The 23,424-nt window shown below is 37.9% G+C and overlaps 1 protein-coding gene and 2 non-coding genes across 4 annotated transcripts; 1 reads left to right on the top strand and 2 right to left on the bottom strand.

The window, feature by feature from the left end:
- The first annotated feature begins 14,596 nt into the window (after positions 1 to 14,596).
- On the top strand, positions 14,597 to 21,305 carry LOC141648318 (uncharacterized). 2 transcript variants are annotated; one of them, XM_074456870.1, is made up of 6 exons: positions 14,597 to 15,034; positions 15,524 to 15,638; positions 16,630 to 17,292; positions 17,703 to 17,814; positions 20,113 to 20,175; positions 21,001 to 21,305. In XM_074456870.1, exons 1-5 carry the CDS (start codon positions 14,952 to 14,954, stop codon positions 20,130 to 20,132), a joined length of 993 nt encoding a protein of 330 aa, XP_074312971.1. In that variant the 5' UTR covers positions 14,597 to 14,951; the 3' UTR covers positions 20,133 to 20,175; positions 21,001 to 21,305. The 2 variants fall into 2 exon arrangements, with proteins under 2 accessions (XP_074312971.1, XP_074312972.1); XM_074456871.1 differs by having other exon boundaries at positions 14,839 to 15,034; positions 20,113 to 20,171.
- A 101-nt stretch (positions 21,306 to 21,406) lies between these two features.
- TRNAR-ACG (transfer RNA arginine (anticodon ACG)) lies at positions 21,407 to 21,479 on the bottom strand. The gene has a single exon. It is a non-coding gene; the product is annotated as a tRNA-Arg (tRNA).
- A 6-nt stretch (positions 21,480 to 21,485) lies between these two features.
- Positions 21,486 to 21,558, bottom strand: TRNAA-AGC (transfer RNA alanine (anticodon AGC)). The gene has a single exon. It is a non-coding gene; the product is annotated as a tRNA-Ala (tRNA).
- Positions 21,559 to 23,424: the final 1,866 nt, after the last annotated feature.

Genomic DNA, 23,424 nt, shown 5'->3' with positions numbered 1-23,424 from the left:
AGGGGGAAGCCTTTTGGGATGAAGAGTCAATAGTGACTTTTTGATCACCGGCCTGCACCGGGTTCTTCTCCACTCGCTGCTCAATAAGAGCGGCGGCCGACAACGATTGATCTGCACAAAAGTCAGACAAAACATCCGTATCAACATACAGGGACATACCGGAGAGCCTGTCATCAGGAACGTCTAATGAACCGGCAAAATCTGGGCCACGGGATAGATATGTACCATGCTTGGCCTTCTTGGCCGGAGGACGCATTTCCTTGCCGGCAGTAATTTCAGCAGTAGCAGGACCAGGCTTCTTCCTCTTACGGACAAGGGGAGATTCCTCCGCATCGGAGTCCCCCCCATTAGTAATATCAACAATCTCCACCGTCTCCTTCTGGACAGAGGGGATGAGAGGTGGAACTGGTGTCGACGCCGTCGCCGCCGAAGACTTTGTGTTCCGCGTCTGGCGCGCCATGCTACTAACAACCTTCGCCTGGGCCGCCTCCATATTCAGGCCTTTTAGCTGTTGATCCATGAGATCATTCGGCGACGTTCTGCGGTCACGGGCTAAAGCCTTAGGGTGCAAATCAGCAACGGTCTTATCTTTGTTCAGCCCCATTCTCCGAAGGATATCCTCAGACAGGTCCGGTCCAAAGTGGTCTGCAAAGGAAACAAAGCAAGAGTTAAGTAGAAGAAATAAATCGAAGTTCAACAGAAACGTTGAGAGCAGAGATGGGCCTCACACCGACCCCACTCACCCTGCGCTAGGGCCGGTATGAGGCCGACATGGCAGAGCGGCTCATCCTGAAGAATTATCTGCGTTGGGGGAATCCATCTTTTCGGCACCCCACTCTTGTCCGCCTCAAAAAGCCTCATTGCCAGCTTCTCGTCCGCCTTAAGAGGGACCTTGCTGGCGTCCATCTTAAGCTTTTTCCGGGAGACCCATCTGTCATGCTCCGCCTTAGTCTCGCACCGCAAATTAACTTGGTGCTGGAAAGACCGGGGCAGCGGATAGTCATTTGGCACCTCAACATACACCCACCGATCTTTCCAGCCTTTGCAGGAAGAAAGCTTATCAACGGAGACGTAACCCGGCTCCATTTGCACACTGTACCATCCGACGCGACCAGAAAACGACGGCTTAAGGTGGTGAAGCCGACGGAATAAATTAACCGTTGGAACCTCTCCCTTGAAGAGACAGAGCCAGACAAAGCCGACTATGGTCCTAATAGCCAACGGGTGCAGTTGGGCCACGGCGACGTTCATGGCCCTAATGATGGCCATAACATATTCATTCAGCGGAAACCGGAGCCCGTACTCCAAGTGCCGCATGTATACGCCAGTGCAACCCGGTGGAGGGCAACAAACGGCCTGACCCTCCTCAGGGACAACAATTTTGTATCCCCTGCCAAAGTGGAAATGGCCCTCGAAAAATGTCTCGCCGGAACAACTGGCGAACTTATGGGTCCAAACACAGTCAAGGCGGACCTTACAGGCGTCACCGTGATCCATGACGTATTGCCTCCCCTCATTAGGATGAGCCCTTCCAGCATCATCACAAAAATCATCACCGAAATCGTCACCGTCATCATCATCATCATCATCATCCTCCCATTCCTCCAAAATTTTCGGATCAACTTCAGGAGAAGGAGACCTAGGGCCCCAGACCTTATCAGGATGGCGTCTAGTATCTCCTCCTTATCAAGACGCAACGGGGAACCCCCCGGCGCAGGTTTACTAGGTCCGGCATCGGCAGAAGACATGTTCACAACAATTACTTAACAAAATAAAAGAAAATTTGTTCGTTTACCTTGAAGAAAAGCACTAGCCGAAGCAACGACTTTGAAGATTAGAAGAGAGAAGCCCTTGAAAGTTTAGAGAGATAAAAATTTTGGAGAAAAATTTGAGAAAATGAAATTGGTAGCCAATTTCACGGAATAACTGCCCTATTTATAGGGAAAAGCCCATGAAGAAGGACCAATCAGGGCACAGCCCATGAAGCGTCACCAATCAATCAAACGACACACGTGTCGGACATGCAACCACGGAATGTCAATCGTTGCAACAGTTGAACGTCAATCAATGCAACAGTGACCAAGCATCTTCAACACGCCCCTTCATATCTCTTTGCCTATTCATCTTCCTCAACAAATTCCCAAGTATCTGCTCTCCGCCGGCCACATGATCAACCAAGCTAGGAAGCACCGGCCGGGGGGCAATCAAAAACAACCGGCACTCTCAACCCTGGTCTCGGCCAGCGTCACTTTCTTTTCCACATCGGATGCCCATTACACATCCATGTGGAGGGGGGATATGGTACGGCCTAAGCAGAACCAGGCCGAGGTAGAAGAAGCCGATACAGAAAAAATTTTACAAATTTCTTGCGCAGAATATACGCTCAACATACATCGGAGCCCATACCACGGCATAGACTACGCTGGGGGCAAATTGATGGGGCATATTCTGCACCGCTGACCAAGTCAACATATTGAGCAAGGTCAAAGATATCCACAAAGAAAGTCAACGACTTAGACAAATTTAGCCGATGAAGCCCATCGGCCTGTCACCTGGGTCTCGGCCAGGCAACTAGCCAGCCGGGGCACATATCCGCGTACTCATATCCAAGACCCCTCGGCCGGCCTGCCATAGGTCCGTCGGCCGAGGGTAGAACGGTCTTTCCACCTGCTAGCCACTTGGCCACTTGGCCACTACGTGACAAAAGGTGAAAGTCTATAAATACTCCTCAACCCTCATTGAGGAAAGGATCCACAATTTAACCTAAGAATCACTATTCATCTGGTAATATCTTCCTTATCTCTCTACAACACTTACTTAGCCAAGCAACAACTTACCTCTCTAAGTTTACTGACTTGAGCGTCGGAGTGAGTACGCTCGGCCAAAGCCGAGCCCTCAGTTTGTTCATCGTTTCAGGAGACCGCAAGGAGGATTCAAGCAAAGACGTCATTCTACAAGCCACGGGTGGTAACAATACTTGCTCTGGAATTACACCCGGAACAGGGTCAAATACTACTAACTTTGGTAGATAATTAAGATAAAATTAAAGTGTCTAGTCAGTTACAAATGATTTGTCTTTATCTATTTATGTGAATTTTATTTGACCCAACACAAATGAGAATTTGTGTAGTAATTAGGTGTGACATATTATTGAATTTTATATAATTGTGGATCAAAAATGCTTTTAAAATGCTTACTTTTGTGTCTTTTATTAAGTTTTAATTCATCTAAATTCATAGGCATATAATATACTCCCTTCAAAAACTAATGTAATGCCAACAGATGAATCCCATGATCAAAGCAAAAGGGAATAACTAAGTTATAATCATTACTTGAGTTAATGATTGATTCATATGAGAAATAAGATTCATAAGTGAGTAATTTGGTTCTAATTTGATTAATTTGGAGAGAAAGCAAAAGGGAATTTTTTTCGTTGTTTCTTAGAAGAAGGGCAAGGTAAGAAAAAATAATGACAAAAAATCCGTAAAAAAAAAAAAGTAAAACTCATACTTAAAAGAACAACTACGTACTTCCTCCATTCAACTCCACTCTACCACCTTCCCATTTTCATCCATTCAACTCCACTCTACCACTTACTAAAAAAAGAAAGTAAAATGACCATATTATCCTTATGACAACATTTTATTTACAAATCTTGCCACTAAATGGCCCACTTACTTTTACCCACAAAACACACCCTAAACTAATCCTAACCCAATTAACACTACCTAATCCATCTTAAATGATTAACTCTTCCCTCCAAATTTTAATGACCCAACCCAATAATCCATTGAATATACCCCAGTTATCCGTTCAAATTTTGCTGAAGGGAAATGGACTGGACTTCGTCTCCTTCAATAACCCAAACCCAAACCCAATTTTTTGTCCTCTGAAATTCCGTCCTAGTAAACCCTAAAGACCTCTCTCATTCTCTCAAACCTTCTACACATTTCTAAAAACCTAATCTCTCCCTTCTCTCTCTACATCCGCCTCCTTCAATTCCTTTCTCTGAAACCCTAGATCTGCCATCCGTCTCCTTCACATCTTTACTTCATCCTTTACCTTTACTTCATCACTTCATCTCGTCTTCTCATCTTTATCTCTTTATCTCTTTACTTCATCTCGTCTTCTCATCTTCTCATCTTTATCTCCGTCCTATCATGAAACCTCCTCATCCAAACTGTGGTAATGAGTGTATCCCTTGTGTTTTTTATCGTTATCGTGTTGGTTTACAAGACGATGAACGCGATGAAGGCGATGATGAAGGCGATGAATCTGCTCCTGAATCGCCTCCTCCAACCCATATCGTACCTGATTCCCTACATCCTGATGATTTGGGGACTGAAGTTGAAGAGACGGAGTTCGATGATGGTGGCGTTTGCATTCCTAAGTCGCCTAAAACGCCTGAGAACGTCGGTCCTGCAATGGAGCCTGAAACGCCTGAGAAAACCACTTTAATCGAAGTGGGTGGTGGATCTGGAAAGCCTGAAAGTCCTTGCACAATGTACACAAACCGGTATTTGAAGCGGATGGCGGAGAAGCGTCCTAAAACGCCTGAGAAAACAACCGAGTATGTTGAAAAAGCGGTGGTTGATTCTCCGTCACCAATGACTGTGAAATTCAATGCGTTTCTTGATAGACAGTTGTCTAAGCGATAATTTCTTGAAGTTGTTGGTATATTTTCTATCTCCTAAACTTTTTATTGTATTTTTAATTTATTTATTCGTATATTATGTCAACTATTTATTGAACTGCTGGGTTAACTGCTGTTAGGAATTATTGTTAGGATTTTTTGTATGATTTGTTGTTAATATTTATTCTATGACTGTTAGGAATTATTGTTAGGAATTATGCTGTTAGGAATTATTGTTAGGATTTTTTGTATGATTTGTTGTTAAAATAGAAAAATTTAAATTTGGTCTGAAATTATGGAATTATCCGTCTGACTGTCTGTATGAACTTAAATTTGGTCTGAAATTTTGTCTGTATGAACTTAAATTTGGTCTGAAATTATGGAATATCCGTCTGACTGTCTGTATGAACTTAACTTTGGTCTGAAATTATGGAATTATCCGTCTGACTGTCTGTATGAACATAACTTTTGTCTGAAATTATGTCTGTATGAACTTAAATTTGGTCTGAAATTATGGAATTTGGGTTGTTTGGCTGTTTTGTATAGTACATAAACGATTTTGTCTGACTGACTGTAAGTTTGGTTTGGTTTTGTCAGTCTGAAAATCTTCTTTTGTGTTGAATCTTCTTTTGTCTGTCTGTTTGGTTTTGTGAGTCTGTTTGGTTTTGACAGTTTGAAATCTTCTTTTGTCTGTCTGACTGTAAGTTTAAAATGATTATTAAGGGCATAAATGGTGTATCCGTCTGACTTAATGTGTTGAATTTTTTCTGTTAGGATGCAAGGTTTATTGTCATAAACCTCGATGATGGTCCTTCCTGGACTGAGGGGTAACATCACTGTTATTGTTACTGTCATAGTTGCTCTATGATGATTATACCTTAATGGTTTGAGAGCTATACATGGTTTTTGGTGGAGTCTAGTTAAGTGGCCAATAATGTTTAGTTGTTCAGCCACCACATTAAAAATGAATGAATGGGTGTGTGTGTCTAACCATTTAATTAGGAGTACTTTGACATCTCAATGATTACTCTACCTTCATGGTTTGAGGGCTGATTTAGTACTCCTGTTAAATGGAGAAGACATGGTCTACCTTCATTGTTTCTGTGTAGGAGGCTTTATAACTTCAAATAACTCAATGATGAGGCCACTTTGGCCTAAGAGTTGTTTAAACCAGACAAGCTCTATGATGATTATACCTTAATGGTTTGAGAGCTATACATGGTTTTTGGTGGAGTTGAATATAGGAAGTATATGTACGTTTTATTGCCCATAACTTACAAGTTTTGTTGCCACCACATGTTATATTAATAAAAGGGTGTGTGTGCTCAATCATGGTAACTGTAGTTGAGCATGGTCTACCTTCATTTTGTAAAGTGTAGGAGGCAAGAATACTTGGGACTAGGGATGGCAGTGGGTCGGGGACCCTTCGGGTCGGACCCTAATGGGTCGGGTCTGGGTCTAACTTTTTGGGACCCGATGGGCATGGGTCGGGTATGGGTCTTAGTAAATTAATTCGGGTCTGGGTCTGGGTCTGATTATTTGGGACCCTACCCGACCCTTAGACCCGTAAAAAAAAAAAACAAAAAAAACAAAAAAAAAAACAAATGACTCATAAGTCATAACACACGTGTAATTTAAAAAAAAATAAAAATAAACTTAAACAAAAAACACAGGCACACAGCCGACTACACACATTCAACACTTCCTCAAACCCTAATTCTAAATCACCTTCTTCCCTAAACTTCCCCCTATCTCAAACCCTACGGTGGACGACGGCGATTCCATCAACCGACGCCAGCGACGACACCAGCGAGTCAACGACGGGCCTTCTGCTTTCACAAAGGTTCGATCTCTTTGTTTAATTATAAATCTCCTTATTTCCTTTCATTATTCTCGCTCAATCTCCTTATTTTTAATCATTATTCATGCATTGTTGTTGGATGAACGGTATATTCTAAGTCCGGTTTTAATCATTATTCTCGCCAATCTCTTTGTTTAATCATTGTTTAATTTCAGTTTTGTATCATTTAGTACTGTAAATCGATGAAGAAGGTGATTAAATTTAGTGTCATATTTAGTTTCGTGCATAATTTTGTAGTCAGTGCATAATTTTGTAAGCAGAGGCCATTTTGAACATACACAGGACTGACAGGAGGAAAGTGTTCAAGAAAGGGTCTGGGTCGGACCCGGACCCGAACCGGACCCGTTGGGTATGGGTAAGGGTCCAATAATTTTAGACCCTTTAGGGTCTGGGTCGGGTCTGGGTCCCATGTTGGGGGACGGGTCCGGGTCCGGGTCTTGCTGGACCCGACCCATTGCCATCCCTACTTGGGACAACTCAATGATGAGGGCAAACGTAGCCTGAGAGTTAGTCTATGCATTTTGCAACTGTCTGAACTGTTAAAATTGGACTGAAACTGTTAAAATTTGTCTGTCTGAACTGTTAAAATTGGACTGAAACTTTTTTTACTTTTGTCTGTCTGGACTGTTAAATTTGGACTCTAACTGTTAAAATTTGTTTCTCTGGACTGTTCAAATTGGACTGAAAATGCTAAAAATGGTATGAAACTGTTGTTAACTTCAACTTAAAATAATCTGAACTGAAACTGATTATTATTATATGAACTTCAACTTCAAATTGTTATATGAACTTCAACTTTGCATTGCATATATCTGAATGCATATAACTTAAAATAATCTGAACTGAAACTGATGTTCATTTGAAACTGAAATTGCATAAACAACTTTACATTCATCATTAGGCTGCAGTTTAATGTTCATTTGAAACTGTTGTTCCAATTGAACATTAAACTGAACATTACATAACCTTTATTTAAAAAGGCATTACATTCCATTTAACTGATCTACTATAGCTTCAACATTATATCCTAGTTCACTCATTATGTATTCTAAACCTTCAGTTTTACCTAAACCCTGCATATGTTCAATGCATTGCCTTACTAAAACTTCATTAACTATTAGATTCCTTGGCAACATGCCAATAGCAGCTAGATGTCCCTTCCCCATATGAGGGAGTGAAAAATTGTTATGACCCTTACACTTCATCATCTCTATCATAACTGCTTGTAACGATAAGAAAATGTTGTTGAGTTTGCTTGGACTGTAATCGATAAATGCTTGCATTACTTCATTCACTAGGTCGTCCACTGTCTTTGCTGCCTTCTTTTTTTGTAATGATTGTAGTGCCTTGAAATACCCAAGGTCATTAACGTTTAGGTCCGTGAGTTAGCGGGAAATACTAACTCAATATTAAATCCATCTGAATTTGCTGCTGCCATAAAATCAGGATCATCATTCTTGATGTGTGGCCTAGCATTGTCTTGTTGTATGTAAATATGCTTGCTAAGACCTTCTGGCCAAACACTCTTAATTGCTGGAATTACTTGATGAATTAGACAATCCTTGACTACTTGTTTTGTGATGGACTCAATAGGCTTAGTCTCTAATGTACCCCTTGGCCTATTTCTCGCTTGACCTAGTCATTGAACTTGATTAGTAAATGGAAACATGCCTATTTTACCATCAAATATGCATTCACCATCTTCACCATAAATAGGTCTCATTGATCGCACACATGAACATCACTTTTGTGATGAACCTCTTTGATTGACAGCTTCTATGAGGCAGCTCCTCCCCCTCAACTACGTACACTGTTTCATTGTCTTCCGTAATATAGAACCACTTCTCATCCATGTGTATTACGTTGCTCATTTCATTAAACATTATTTCAGATCCACTGAACATTATTAAGATCTAAGAACTCTTCAAGAACTTGTTTAACAACCAATGACTTTAATGAATAAAGTAGCCTTTGATCCTTGTGTAACTCACTGAGTTTAGGATGTAATGGGCTTGAATGACGTTTAAGTAAACCTTCTTTCACCCATGAATGGACCGTTCCAACTGAAACTCCACAATTTTCAGAAACTCTGATCATTGTGTCCCTTAGTGATTTATCAAGTGATTTGATATGTTCAATGTTTGGTAAAATCCTTTTTTCTATTTTTGTTGCCTATCCTACCACTCTTGACATCTAATTTTTCACCTACTAACCTTGGTTTTTTTGCAAGTCTCCATATATTTGATATGGTCCTTACACTTACATTGAATCTGTTTGCTGCCTCTTTGATTGCACCACGAGGTCCACGATCAAGCTGCCCGTCATTTGATTTTTGAAGCAAGTAGATGGCGACTTCCGTTCTCGTTTCTTCAGACATGCACTTGAACCCCATTGATGCTTTGAAGATAATTTAGGAAACTTGTGTAATTTAATGGTAGTGGACTGTAATTTATTGGTCTGTAATTAATTTTAGAAAGTTTTTTTTTGTTGTGTTGCTAATGAATGAGGGAATATGTAATTTAATGTGAGGATGATTGTAATTTATGCATAAAACTAACCTTAGTTGGTGGGTTCCAACTGCTTGACTGGACAGGAAATGGTGGGAAATTAAGTGTTTGGTGGGGTTTTTGAAGTTTTGTAATTTTGGTGGGAAAATTAGTGTTTGTTTAACACACTAATACTTAGACAATTTCTGATTCCATAAAGTAAATGGCACAACTCCATTTGTACTTCTATTCATTTTTTAATTTACCCTCAAATACCGGTTTGTGTACATTGTGCAAGGACTTTCAGGCTTTCCAGATCCACCACCCACTTCGATTAAAGTGGTTTTCTCAGGCGTTTCAGGCTCCATTGCAGGACCGACGTTCTCATGCGTTTTAGGCGACTTAGGAATGCAAACGCCACCATCATCGAACTCCGTCTCTTCAACTTCAGTCCCCAAATCATCAGGATGTAGGGAATCAGGTACGATATGGGTTGGAGGAGGCGATTCAGGAGCAGATTCATCGCCTTCATCATCGCCTTCATCGCGTTCATCGTCTTGTAAACCAACACGATAACGATAAAAAACACAAGGGATACACTCATTACCACAGTTTGGATGAGGAGGTTTCATGATAGGACGGAGATAAAGATGAGAAGATGAGAAGACGAGATGAAGTAAAGAGATAAAGATGAGAATACGAGATGAAGTGATGAAGTAAAGGTAAAGGATGAAGTAAAGATGTGAAGGAGACGGATGGCAGATCTAGGGTTTCAGAGAAAGGAATTGAAGGAGGCGGATGTAGAGAGAGAAGGGAGAGATTAGGTTTTTAGAAATGTGTAGAAGGTTTGAGAGAATGAGAGAGGTCTTTAGGGTTTACTAGGACGGAATTTCAGAGGACAAAAAATTGGGTTTGGGTTTGGGTTGTTGAAGGAGACGAAGTCCAGTCCATTTCCCTTCAGCAAAATTTGAACGGATAATTGGGGTATATTCAATGGATTATTGGGTTGGGTCATTAAAATTTGGAGGGAAGGGTTAATCATTTAAGATGGATTAGGTAGTGTTAATTGGGAACGATTTGCCAAAATGGGGTTTTCTCGCAAAGTAATCAACAAAATAGGTAGCTTTTCAAAGTTATTACCCAAAATGGGTCCACGTCATCCCGAACCTAGCTTCGTATTCAAGTCGCTCCGGCGGAAAGCGACCTTATACAAAGTGACAATTTATGCTAACCAAACCTGAGGAAGTCATTTTAAAGTAAGTCGCTCTCCCGGTGAGCGACTTTACTTCAAGTCGCCTTCCCCCAAAGCGACTTTGTAGTCCAGTAGCAGGTTTTTTTGGACAAAATTTTTCTTCTCCCCCAGAGCAAAGTCGCTCCGTGAGTGGGCGACTTGAGTTGAAGTCGTCTTCCCCACAGCGACTTTGCTTAGTCCAGAATGAGGTTTTTTTGGCAGCTATTTTGATCTTTGCCTCAGACAAAAGTCGCTTTGGGAACGAGCGTTTTGACCTTAAGTCGTCACCCCACTGAGCGACTTGAAGCTATTTACATAACAATCAAAGAATCAAATATTCTTGCCCGGAATTGTTCTCCATGTTCTTGTTCTCATTCATTTGACAACCAAGGAAATTATCCTCATCAAGAACAATAATGCACAAAAGAAGACCAAAGGAAAGTTTTGAAAATAACTTAAATATTACACCCAAACCAAATTGTTGTTAACATCTGATACAAACCCAAAGTAGCTTAAATCTTAGACAAACTAAATTGTTTTAACATTTGATACAATCCAAAAGGCGCTTAAATATAATACAAACCAAAGTGTTTTGCTTAACTAGAAACATAAAACAACACTACTATCTTCTAACTTGACGGCGACTCCTCTTTGATCTCCTTGGTTGAGACGATGATCCTTCCTCATTTTCCGCTTCTTGGACGGGAGATAGATGAGTAATGTGGTCCGCTTGTGTTGTAGCATGAGTTGGACTTGGGTGAGGAATGTTTGGTGGTTGGATGAGATGTCCACAATGTGCACTTTCCAAACAATGAAGAGTAGTATTTTGCATGTCAAGTAGCAAATTTCTATAGCTAGCATCCATTTCATGAAGAGATGTATTGTTCATGTAGTCGGTCACTTGATGGTAGATATATGAATGACCACCCGCAAGAGTGTCCACAATATACCCGGCCAAATATCACAACATTTGGATCATCGGTTGGATAATTTACAAATTGAACAACAGTACCGGGATTAGCTTCCTTCAGAGCTTCAAAAAATCGAGGAAGCAACTGGTATGATAACTCCCAATCACCAAATATGTCGGCAAGAGCTTTTTGTTTAGCTTTCCATGCCTTCATATAAGTGATCTTGTAGTTATATTTATCAATTATTATTTCAATAATTGCATTTACCGTCAACCCCCAGTCTGCCTCCACAATATTCCTAATGGCATTACTAATAAAAGTTCTTCGCAAGTTTCGGTGGTCTATAGGCATGATGTCTCCTACACATGATGTCTCATGACCACCATTGTATCTCACAATAGTAAATGCATCGGAAACCAATTTTTTTTGGGTGGCTCTTAATGTCCAACTACATGATGTAGGTCTCCTCCCACATTTGTATGTCACAGTGTGAGGCTTTGACTCATGAACTTTGAAACTTTGATTCACCCTCAAATTATACGATGTAATTGCTTCCGTCAAAGAACTCTTATTAGGAAATGTTTGACCAACACAAAACTCTCCCCTAACATCAAATGGGACAACATTTTTCCAATTAGCCTAATTATTCCCTTGTATTTCATCAAATTTAGAAATACTATTGAATTCCTGGATTTGGAGCAAAGTGGAAGACACATGATCAATGTCCTCATCATCCTCATCATCCTCATCACTAGCATTCTCTAGTCTTAAATCAACATCAACCTCAACTTCATCCCCTTCAATATTACCGTCCCCTACCTCTACTCCAATATTATTTGTTAACAATGACACATACCGATCATCACTCCCTATACCTTGTACATTATGCGTTGGTGACATAAAATTATTTAACATCCTAGTAAAAGACACATCGGGTACTACATTTGCATTACTCACTTGAGGTTGTTGAATTGGTATCAACTCAACATAAATGTCCATAGATCCCGCCTTTGAATGACATATACTAGCCCACATCGCTTGTAAAGAACGGTCATTGTTGAGAGAAACAACCTTAAAACATCCAAGACTAGGAAACTTCATTTTCAACACTAATTTATACTTACTACTATCAACACCAATGGTTGTGTATACCTCATTGTGTAGATCATTGAAGCTCATATTACTATTAGCAAAAATAAAAGACTCATTTCCACCTACATAGCTTACACACCCATCTCCTTCAACTATTTCACCATTCCAATAACACAATAAGGGAAAATGACTCCTCTCCATAGCTATAACTAAAAAAAATCGAACTACAACACTAACAACCACCCAAATTCAACACAAACATGAAATATATGGAATAATAATCAAAAACTAGAGTAAATAGCTACTCTAATCAAGTACTAATTAAGAAAATAAGTAAACTAATACCTTCAATATGTTTCGAATTTGCCCAAGAAATACCCAAATATTTGCTTGATATGGCTTAGAGAGTAGTAAATTGTGTTTTAATCAAACCAATTGACTGATTTAGAGTAGATTTTGGAGGAAAAATCGAAGAAATTGAGTTAGGGTTTTGATTTGGTACTTTTTTTTTTTTTGATAATGAATACGGGGTAAGGGAAGGAAAGAGAGGAGCGATATAGGCAAAGAGTTAAGTCGCTCTCCGGTGAGCGATTGACCTTAAGTCGCTCTCCTCCCGTGAGCGACTTGACCTTTTCTCCAGCTTCGCAAAAACCGAGCCTACGTGGACCCATTTTCGACAATAACTTTGAAAACGCACCCATTTTGTTTATTACTTTGTTAAAAAAGCCCATTTTAGAAAAAAATTCGTTAATTGGGTTAGGATTAGTTTAGGGTGTGTTTTGTGGGTAAAAGTAAGTGGGCCATTTAGTGGCAAGATTTGTAAATAAAATGTTGTCATAAGGATAATATGGTCATTTTACTTTCTTTTTTTAGTAAGTGGTAGAGTGGAGTTGAATGGATGAAAATGAGAAGGTGGTAGAGTGGAGTTGAATGGAGGAAGTATTATGTTAAACAACTTTATAATAATAATAATAATAATAAAAGCTTCTAATATATTGTACTCCTCTCATACATAATGATTAGGAATACTTGTCTATCATCCACGAATCACATTGAAAAAAAAAAGAAAAGCATGGCCAGGAGGAGTTATCAGCATTAGTGGAAGATAGTCTGATAAGACACTTTAATCACCATTACACCAGCTTTACCAAGATGTTCCTTTAATCAATAAGTTTTGCTTATGACCATCACAAGTTCATAAAAAAAATATCCACCAACTTCATTACTTCAATATTAAAATCTCTTACAAGTTTTGCTTTCATACAAACGAACAAGTCTTATGTAAAGCAGTTTTACATTAATATTATTGTAAAACGGATCAAAAGACAGTTCCATTAATAAGTAAAAGTGGTTATTAAGAAAATCTGTTTTACAATAAATTTATACTCCCTCCCAGTCACTATAATGTTCCCTCTTTCTCAAAACGGATTATTCAAGTAATGTTCCCCTTTCTATTTTTAGAAATTTTTACTCTTATTTTATTCATTCCTCTCTCCTATTACCAAACCCCACACAACTCTTTTACTCCTATTATATTACTTTCCTTTATGTTTTGGCCCCACAATTCTTTATTTAACTACTAATAATTCATCCCTCTCTCCTATCACCAACCCCACACAACTCTTTTACTCCTATTTTAATACTTTTCCTTAAGTATCATGCCATTATCAAAGGGGAACATTATAACGACTGGGAGGGAGTATAAAAACGTTTTACACAATTATTTTTGCATACAAAATTACAAACTCAAAATCAAGTAGAAAATGGTGGATAAACCATCTACCAAATCAAAACATTAAACTTTTATCACAAACTAGTTTTATACATGTGCAAAAAATGGCTGGGTCATAATAACAGCCTAGCAGGTGCTATTATTATATACATGAACATATAATTGAGCGTGATTAAATGTTCAATAATGTGATAATATAAATAGTCCATATTTGGAGATTCGAATATTTGATAAATATTAGATTTGAATATTAAATAATATACAACCGTATTTTATTAGAATTATATTAAATATATTTGGCATGTTAAACCCGTTTTGGATGTATGTAAATTATGACATTTTAACTTATGTTTTAACATAAGCAATTAAAATAGGAATAAGAATTGTGTTGAGGAGAGAGGGTAATTAAAATAGAATAAGAAAACATGGCGGGACCCATATATAAAAACTCAACAGCAATCAGAAGCCAAGAAAAAACTTAGTTTTTATACTATGTAGATTCTTATTTGTGACGGACAAAAGTAGAGTGTCTAGAAAATAGCAATATATTTTTGTGTTGTCTATTCACGTGAGTAGTAAACTACTAATTAACTCGTCGCAAGCTTATGACAGATATGTCCATTAAAAGGAAGACCTCCAACTTTACATACATAGAAACCATTCCTAAAACAAAACAAACAGTGGAAAATATTCCACCTCATATTTGGTTGTGTGATTCTTGGATTTGATCACCATCCATTTCTTAAAAACATAAATAAAGAAATAAAAATAAAAAATTCTTGATTTCAATTTTCATTGCTATTGTATATTTGTATTCATAATCTTACCTTCTCTTCTCCAATTAACAATAAGGAGGGGAAGAAGGGAAGCTTACTTCAAAGCAATTTATTAATTATTGACCTTTTTTTTAATTCATCAATATCGATATTAATCAAAAAAAGGTCAATAATTAATTAAAAAATCAATAATTAAAGTTTGATCTGGGTTTTTTGTGAAATTGTTAGAATGTTGGTTGCAAATTCATTTGATTCATGGCAAAGGGATGTGTTCTTTTCTGCTGCTGAAGAAGTTCAAGAATCTGCAGACATGTTTGTTCAATTTCCCTTCTTCTTATTATTGTTTTTCAATTTCTTAGGGTTATATCACTTTAATTCAGATTTTTAGGATGTGGGGTATCTTTCTATCTGCTAATTACTTGATTTTGAGATGGGTTTTTGTTCAAAGATGCTACCTTGATTTGATTTTAGTTAGGTTATAGCTTGCTTTGTTGTTGATTATATTTTGTTGCATATGTGATTTTGTTTGTTATTCACTTGTTGGTTAGTAGTAATATTGATTTGCTTCTTCATGTTGCTTAGAAATTCATCAACTTTACGAAAATACTTGTCTGAGGCGGTTTTACACATATTTATCGTAATAGGGTTGTGTGTGGATCCGTTTTACAATTATATTAGTATAAAACTGTGTTACACAAGACTAGCTTGGGAAAAATACGACTTTTTATGCATTTGGATTTCTAGGATGGGTTAGTTTGGTTGAATTCTGAATATGTTGGGTTTTCTGTCTTCCTCCCTCAGTTTGGAATCGGCTTTTCGAACATGGTTTAGTGCGAGGAGAGACGGGATATCATCAAAGGACTTAGAAGAGCTCTGTCGAGAGCTGCAAACTGCTCTTGGTACTGCAAAATGGCAGGTACTGGTGGACTGGCCCGGTCAGGTGTCTTATGGCCTTGTTTTACTGTTTTAAGTGTCTTTAGTGCAGTGTGATTGGTGTACTTTCTCATACTTATAGAGTTATAGCCTATGTGGCTTGGACTCGGGTACAGGCAGGGGTGCCGGAAACGAGGACAGATCCTAGTGCTGGGCTTGGCATGCTTTAAAGCCTTAAATACTCCCTCCGTCCCGGTCATTTGTTGTCCTTTGGTTTTGGTACAAAGACCAAGGAAAGGGGAGAGGGTCAATTACTAAATGACAAGTGGAATAAATTGAGTGTGAATGATCAAATTATTCATCAAGTTCATTCTTAAAATAAAAAGGACAACAAATGAGTGAGACACCCCAAAATGGAAAAGGACAACAAATGACCGGGACAGAGGGAGTATAGTATTAGACTTAACCACTAATGGATACTGTCATAAAATGAGGATATGGGAGTGTGGACATGTCTTCAAAACAATATACTCCCTCCCAGTCACTATAATGTTCCCTCTTTCCCAAAACGGATTATTCAAGTAATGTTCCCCTTTCTATTTTTAGAAATTTTTACTCTTATTTTATTCATTCCTCTCTCCTATCACCAAACCCCACACAACTCTTTTACTCCTATTATATTACTTTCCTTTATGTTTTGGCCCCACAATTCTTTATTTAACTACTAATAATTCATCCCTCTCTCCTATCACCAACCCCACACAACTCTTTTACTCCTATTTTAATACTTTTCCTTAAGTATCGTGCCATTATCAAAGGGGAACATTATAACGACTGGGAGGGAGTATAATTATAACTTTGTACTTCATTCCAAGTCTCATACCCATAGGCCATACCTATATCCTTGAGCGTCATGTTGTACACGGGTATAGGGTATTATACGGCTTTAAAGCTGAAGAGTCAAAGTAACATAGCGTGTAGCCTTTTAGGCCAAGTAGTAACTCCGTTTTATTCTTGATTTGTGTGATAATTAGTTGGAAGAGTTTGCAAAGGCGGTCAGGTCAAGTTATGGAAATCATTATGATGAAAATAGCATGTCAAGACATCAACAATTTATTGTTGCCATTGAGAGTCAAATTTCTCGTGCTGAAGATGCACTAAAGAAATCATTCAATGAAGAAGGTAAAGAACAGTTTCGATGGGTGAATTTGAATGAAGATGAACGAGATGATTTGGCCATGTTTCTCTCTGGTTTTTCTGAAACACCCACAAAGAGTACTACAGATGAGTCGACAAGCCTTTCGCTCAGTTCAGAAAGGGATAACATATATAAGAAGCAGGATTTGGACTGTGGTGCTTGTAGCAGTAGTTACAGTGCGGGATCCAACATTATGAAAAAAGATTTATCATCTTCAAGAGATGAAATTGTGATTAACGTGGGACTACCTGATAGTGGTATGGAACGAAGTGCCTGGGAAACTTCTTCGGCTAGGGTGAATGTGAACTGGGAAAGTGACAGAACTGGAAGTGTGAGGAGGGCACAGAGTTTGTCGAATTTTGGTTCATTAAGCATTTTGGTCCCTGGTGAAGATGATCAAACACAAAATCTAATTCGAGAAATTGAGGACACGCCTAAAGAAAGGGGTTCCAGACTGTCAATATTTCTTCAGTTCCGCGCAATTAATTATATCAGCCAGGTAATTTTTTGCTTCAACACAAGAACTGATATCTGGTTGTCTTACGTATGAGACGGTCTTACATCTAAGATTAACCCATTAAGGCTATAATTAAATAAAGAATATAAAGTTTTTGGTTGGTCTCTCCGTGAAACTGTTGAACTTAAGACTTGCTATAGCTTCAAACATACACACTCCATTGTCGCGAAAGTGAACTGAATTTTTGCTTAGTTAAAATAGTCCTTTTCTCTATAGTAAACTGTTAGTGCCTATGAGAAGATGTCGTCATGTCCTCAAGTAGCTTCTTTCATTCCCCTTCTTTGTCTGTTGGCAGAGCCGCAGAAGATGTGCCAAACAATCTCTCCCGTCATTTGATTGATTTTTGTTAAGCGTGAAGCTTACCAATTACTGTTGAAAATTGTCTTTTGCAGTTAATCAGGCGTTCCAGTGGTTTGAATAGCAAAATGCAATTCTCACGAAGATTACAGTCTGGCCCTTCCATCCGCCTCTTGATCATTTTGATTGTATCATTTTTTCTGCTAGGTAAGAAAAGTCTTAATATTACAATGTGGCATGCTCATTATTAATCATTACTTCACCTAAATCTTCTGGAAGCTGTTTACTTTGAGTGAAAGGGACTCCATACTCCAATGCTCTAAGAGTTTCCCTTCAATAAAACTACCTACTGCATGTTTTGATCCTTTGGTAGCATGAGTGCTTCTAGCAGACTATCGGTTTGTTTAATTACCTCTAGTAGACGCTAACCCCCGACCCCACCTTGAACATGCAAGAAGAATACTAATTTGAAGCGCCTCAAAAGTAATTTACGATCAAAGTCTCGCATCTGGTTACATACGAGTGATTAACCTTACTTATAAGTTGTTGGATAATTAGACACTGAAAGTATCATGATCGTTAGTTAAAATGATAGACAATAGTGCCATTTTGGTCGGCCAAGGATATTACTGGTTGAATTTTTTACCCGTGTTACAAGAGAGAGAGGAAATTTTTAAGAGGATAATTGTCTCCAATAACTTCACTGCCTCCATGACTCTCTATCAACTAAAACTTTGATGGATTAGGGTCACTGTTTGACAACTTTACAGAAGGGTCGTTTCAGCTTAGAAAGATTGCATGAAACTGAGATGTTGGCTGTGAGGCATTTTGAGTGGTGCTCTCTTTGCTCAGAGTAAACAACTAAACAAGGACCCCAAATATTCACAAATATAGCTTTAAGGACCTTAAACATTGTAGCAATGCTTTAAGGACCTCAAAGTAACGCCATCCAACCCTCCGCTACATACTTACATACAACAAGTGAGTAATATGTTTATCCCAAATTCTTATTTAAGACAGGTATATCCGTCTTAAATTTAAGACGGGTCAAGTAGTATGAATAAGACAAAACAGAATGTATAGAAAAAACAATAAAATTTGTCTTATATGCTCAAGTGAGATAAAACTTGATTTGTTTTAATGTTAAGACGGATGTAAGGGAGACTAACTGGTTTATTTATAAGCACAATAGAGATTCATTACAAATCTACCGATAACATTAAAATAATAAATTCGCCCCGGTCGTTTGTTTACCTTTACTTTTGCACAAAGACGAAGAGGAGTAGAGGGGACTATTTTTAGTTATTGTAATTGGGTGATAAGTGGACTAAGATGAATGTGGATGAGCAAATAACACATTAAAAACCTTTAATTTCAAAAATAGAAAAGTAACCAAATGATTGGGACGCCCTAAAATAAAATAGGTAAACAAATAACTGAGACGGAGGGAGTATTAAATAGAGGTGTGTAAAGTTTATTTTAATAAGTTGTTAAGTTCTAATGTTATTCTTGGGGGGAGATTTGTAATGAATTCATGTTGCGCTTATAAATAAACAATTAGTCTCCCTTAGGACGGTGTATCCGTCTTAATATACATCCGTCCTAATATTAAAACAAATTTATTGTTTTCCCTATACATTCTGTTTTTGTCTTATTTATATTACTTGATCCGACTTAACTTTAAAACGGATATACCGTCTTAAATAAGACGGATATACACGTCTAAGTTTAAGACCATATTACTCACTTGTTGTATATAATAATTAACGGAGTGATGGGTGGACGACTGGACATTACTTTGAGGTCCTCAAAGCTTTGCTATAATGTTTAAGGTCCTTAAAGCTATACTTGTAAATATTTGGGGTCCTTTTTTTGTTGTTTACTCCTTTGCTCATTCATTTTTTGGGTGAAGGACAGAATGCTCTCACCTGTGACCTGTCCTTTATACTGACTTTTGAACATATGGCTTTGACATATGAAAATACCTATAACATGAATGACGACTTCCTGTTGAACCACTGGTCGCAGTTGATGTGCTATTGCTACTGTAGGATAAAGTTACACTACCATTCATACCTACCTCCAACTCTTGGAGGTATTTGAAGGAAAAGGGAAGGGAGCGAATGGGACTGTGACATTTTCCCATGTCAGTTAGCAAACTTGGTTGGAGGGATCCTTTTCTCCCTCCAAGACAAATCAAAATATCACATTTCTTCAAACATAGCAAGTATTTGGAAGAAAAATATTATTGCTCTATTCTGTCTTCCCCATATCCTCCTAATTTCCGATAAGGCCTTAAGCCACAAATTGCGCTGGTGGTTTTTTAGTTATGTTCGCTAGGCTAACATCCAAACGGGGTTCACCTCTGGTGCAAACGAATTTCCGGAAGGAGTTTGGAAGATATTGTTTTACTATAGTATGTATTATGCGATTCAGCTCTTTCCGTGTCTGTTTGTATATATTCTGCATTGAAGATTTGATCTGTGGTAATCTAATTTTCTGCAGTCCCTTACCTTCTTAAGTAAGCTGAGGATTTGTGGTGCCAATTTTCTAGGTCCCAGACTGTAGGTATTTCCTAGCCTTTCTGCTTTTTCTTTCTTCAGATTTACTCCATATGATTTTCCTTTTAAGATGTGTTGAGTACTTGAGAGTTGAGTTACATATTGTGTGGCTTCTGTTCCCTCTGGCTGCGTCTTAGTTATTGAATTTGATTCGTGTTGCCAAATTTAATGCTCCCGTCGTTTTGTACATATGACGTTTTCGTTTTTTGAGTTGAGTTTTTGATTTTAATTTTCTCAAAAATATATCTGCTTAAAATTTATAAAAATCATACCATCAAATTTCTTACGAAAAGCTCTTTTATAGTTTCATGTACAATTTCATGATTTTTACTCGGACGTCTTGACAGATATTGAAGACAAAAAGGAGTGTCTTGAAATGCAAGAATGGCATACAAAAAAACAGATGGATTATCATGTGTGTTTTATTGATATGTTACTGTTACGATACGGTCATACGGTCTTATAGTTTGACTTCAGACGAAAAGGATAGCAACCCAAAATAAAATTTGTTTATATTAAGTTTATTTTCGACTTGTTTATATTAAGTTTATTTTCATAATTTGATAATTTGTGAGTAAGAATAATGGAAATATTGAAGTCGAAAACTACTCTACTTAATTATGTGCTTCATCATTATAAATATGTATAATGAATTTTTTACTTGGGATTGCAGTCCTTGGTCTGTTCTTACCGATGAGACTGTCTTCTACCGTTGAGTTGTAATGGCACTGGCTATTTGTCATCGTGAATTGTGATAGTTCCATTGGCAGACAAAATACAAAAGAAGATCAGTGATTTTTGTTTTAATACTTGAATTTGACTTGTGTTACAGGTGCACATCAATCCAACATTGAAGATGGAACTTACCTTCGGCAAAAGAATCGTGATACTTGGCGCGCCCCCAACAACAGGAGGGCCTCCATCGACGACTTCCTTAGTGGTTAACTGATGATGGACTTTCCGCTCTAGTGTACTAGGTGGTCAGAGTAAAGATGCTTGTAATATTGGTATATATACTGAGACAAGATTTACTTGTAGCAATATAGCTGCTAGTCTGCGATTTTTATGTCGATTGTCGACTAGTTGATCTTGTAAAGTACAATGTCTCATTTATGTAAACAATTTTGATTGAATTTATACTCTGTTTTTACATCAATTATTATTATGCTGGAAATGGCATAAAAATTGTGAGGATTTAGAAGAATGGTTTTTTTAATAAACCAGAGAATTAAAAAAAGCGACTCCGCTGGGGATCGAACCCAGAGTCTCTGGTTTCGTAGACCAGCGCCTTATCCATTGGGCCACGGAGTCGGATAATGGAGATGCGGGGTATCGATCCCCGTACCTCTCGCATGCTAAGCGAGCGCTCTACCATCTGAGCTACATCCCCTTTTTGATTATTCTCTTCATTGTGATATTTTATCCTGTTTTTCAACCTCGATTTAGATAAAACATTTATATATTTTTTTTAGGGTATTGATTTTCGCAGTACACATTTTACTCATTATAGTACAAATTTGACCATACTACCCCTACCATTTCCCCTTCCCAAAAAATGTACTGCATTAGAAAAGAAAGCGAAAAAACCCAACCCACGATTCCTATCAACTCAACCACCAATTCCACCAGCACCACCCCCGCCATTGTCCCTCCCCTGGCCAACGACCAGGCACCGCTCTCCACCTAAGCCGCCGTCGTCCACCGCCCTTCCTATTCCCCTCCAGCTGAGACCACCATGGGCAATCAACCTACGACCACCCACCACGAGTTTCCCTCCTACTGCGAAACAACCACGCATCCACGCGCCTCCTGCTGCGACCACCATCCGTAGAAACTCAGTCGACCCCACTGCCGACCCCCACTAATCCATGGCGTCAACCGCCACCAAACACCATGATAAACAACCCTAAACCCCTTTTACATAAAATTAATAAAAAAAACATGAAATAGGTATTAATTTGATCGATAATTTGCGATTAGCGAATCAAATACTGGTTGTCCGTCCAAATTATCCTTCATGATTGTACAAATTTTATCAATTGCGATGTTGTATGGTTAGATTTTCGAAGAATTAGTTTAGAGCCTCTTTTTCAATAAGGGGTAGCAATTGGAAAGTATCGCGTAAAATGTACTGAGATGAGTAAAAATCGTACTGCGAAAATAAATTACGTTTTTTTATTGGTGAATAATGTTCAACATGAAGAAGTAAAGAAACGTATGGAGAGTGAAGACTAGCATTATATTTTATTTTATTTTATTTAAAAAAAAAAGGATATTTTCATTGTAAACTTTAATCGTTAAAATTTATCACTCTACATGTCACTCTATATGAAGCTACAATTGGTCTCCCTTGTGACGGGTTACCATTTGTGACGGATATTTTGTGAGATAAAATGGTAACAAAATGGGTTAGTGGAGAAAGGGGACCACATGAATAGTGATGCAGAGAGAGAAAAAAAAGTGGGTACTTTATGAGGTAAAATGGTATCCGTCTCTTGTTTGTGACGGATAGGTGCCGTCACAAACAAGAATGTGTGATGAAGCTAAGCTTAGAAAGACATTAATAAAAGGAAAATTTCCACTAGGATGCCTTGAGATTTGGTTAATTTCACTTTATTGCCTGAGGTTTGCATAATTCTATTTTAATATCTTGAGGTTTGGAGTACTTCTCACTTTGGTGACCTATAAAATTTCTTTTCGGTGGCCTAAAACATGTAATAGTCAACATTTATTTTAATTAATTACATTTTCAGTAAAATAAAATGTAAAATTGGATAATATATTACATACAAAATAGAATAATCAACATAATATTGCAAAAAGGCTTTATTTATTATGTTTAAAATATTATTTTTGATATAAAATACTCCTACTAAGAATGTTATGTATAGTTCACGAAATTGGGAAGTAGTTCAAACCTTAGGACACGAAAGTGGAGTTATGCAAAACTCAGGGCACCAAAGTGGAATTAGGCCAAACCTCGGAGCACCAAATTAGAAATAATCCTTAATAAAATAAGATGTTTTTTCTCCGAAAAGAGATATGTCATATACTCATATTTCTCTCATTTTAGTTTAACAAATCGATATTTAACATTGATAAGGTTATTTGATCGAGTTTCAAACCGATAAGTTACTAACAGTTTTTGCATTTCAAAAGCTTAGGAAAAAAAATATAGATCAATGTATGCAAATGAGTAGATCAATTAGCTTGTTAAATTACTCACATCATGATATTCGAACTAATAGCCTAGGTA

Source organism: Silene latifolia, chromosome 3 (genome assembly GCF_048544455.1).
Source record: "Silene latifolia isolate original U9 population chromosome 3, ASM4854445v1, whole genome shotgun sequence".
Taxonomy (NCBI): domain Eukaryota; kingdom Viridiplantae; phylum Streptophyta; class Magnoliopsida; order Caryophyllales; family Caryophyllaceae; genus Silene; species Silene latifolia.
Note: the sequence above shows the minus strand (reverse complement) of the source record. Positions and strands in the feature narration are given on the sequence as shown.

Coding starts and splice junctions, on each gene's coding strand:
- LOC141648318 (XM_074456870.1), top strand. CDS start 14,952: ATGTTGGTTGCAAATTCATTTGATTCATGGCAAAGGGATGTGTTCTTT. Junction 17,293..17,702: donor CAATTAATTATATCAGCCAG/GTAATTTTTTGC, acceptor TGTCTTTTGCAG/TTAATCAGGCGTTCCAGTGG. Junction 17,815..20,112: donor TGTATCATTTTTTCTGCTAG/GTAAGAAAAGTC, acceptor AATTTTCTGCAG/TCCCTTACCTTCTTAAGTAA.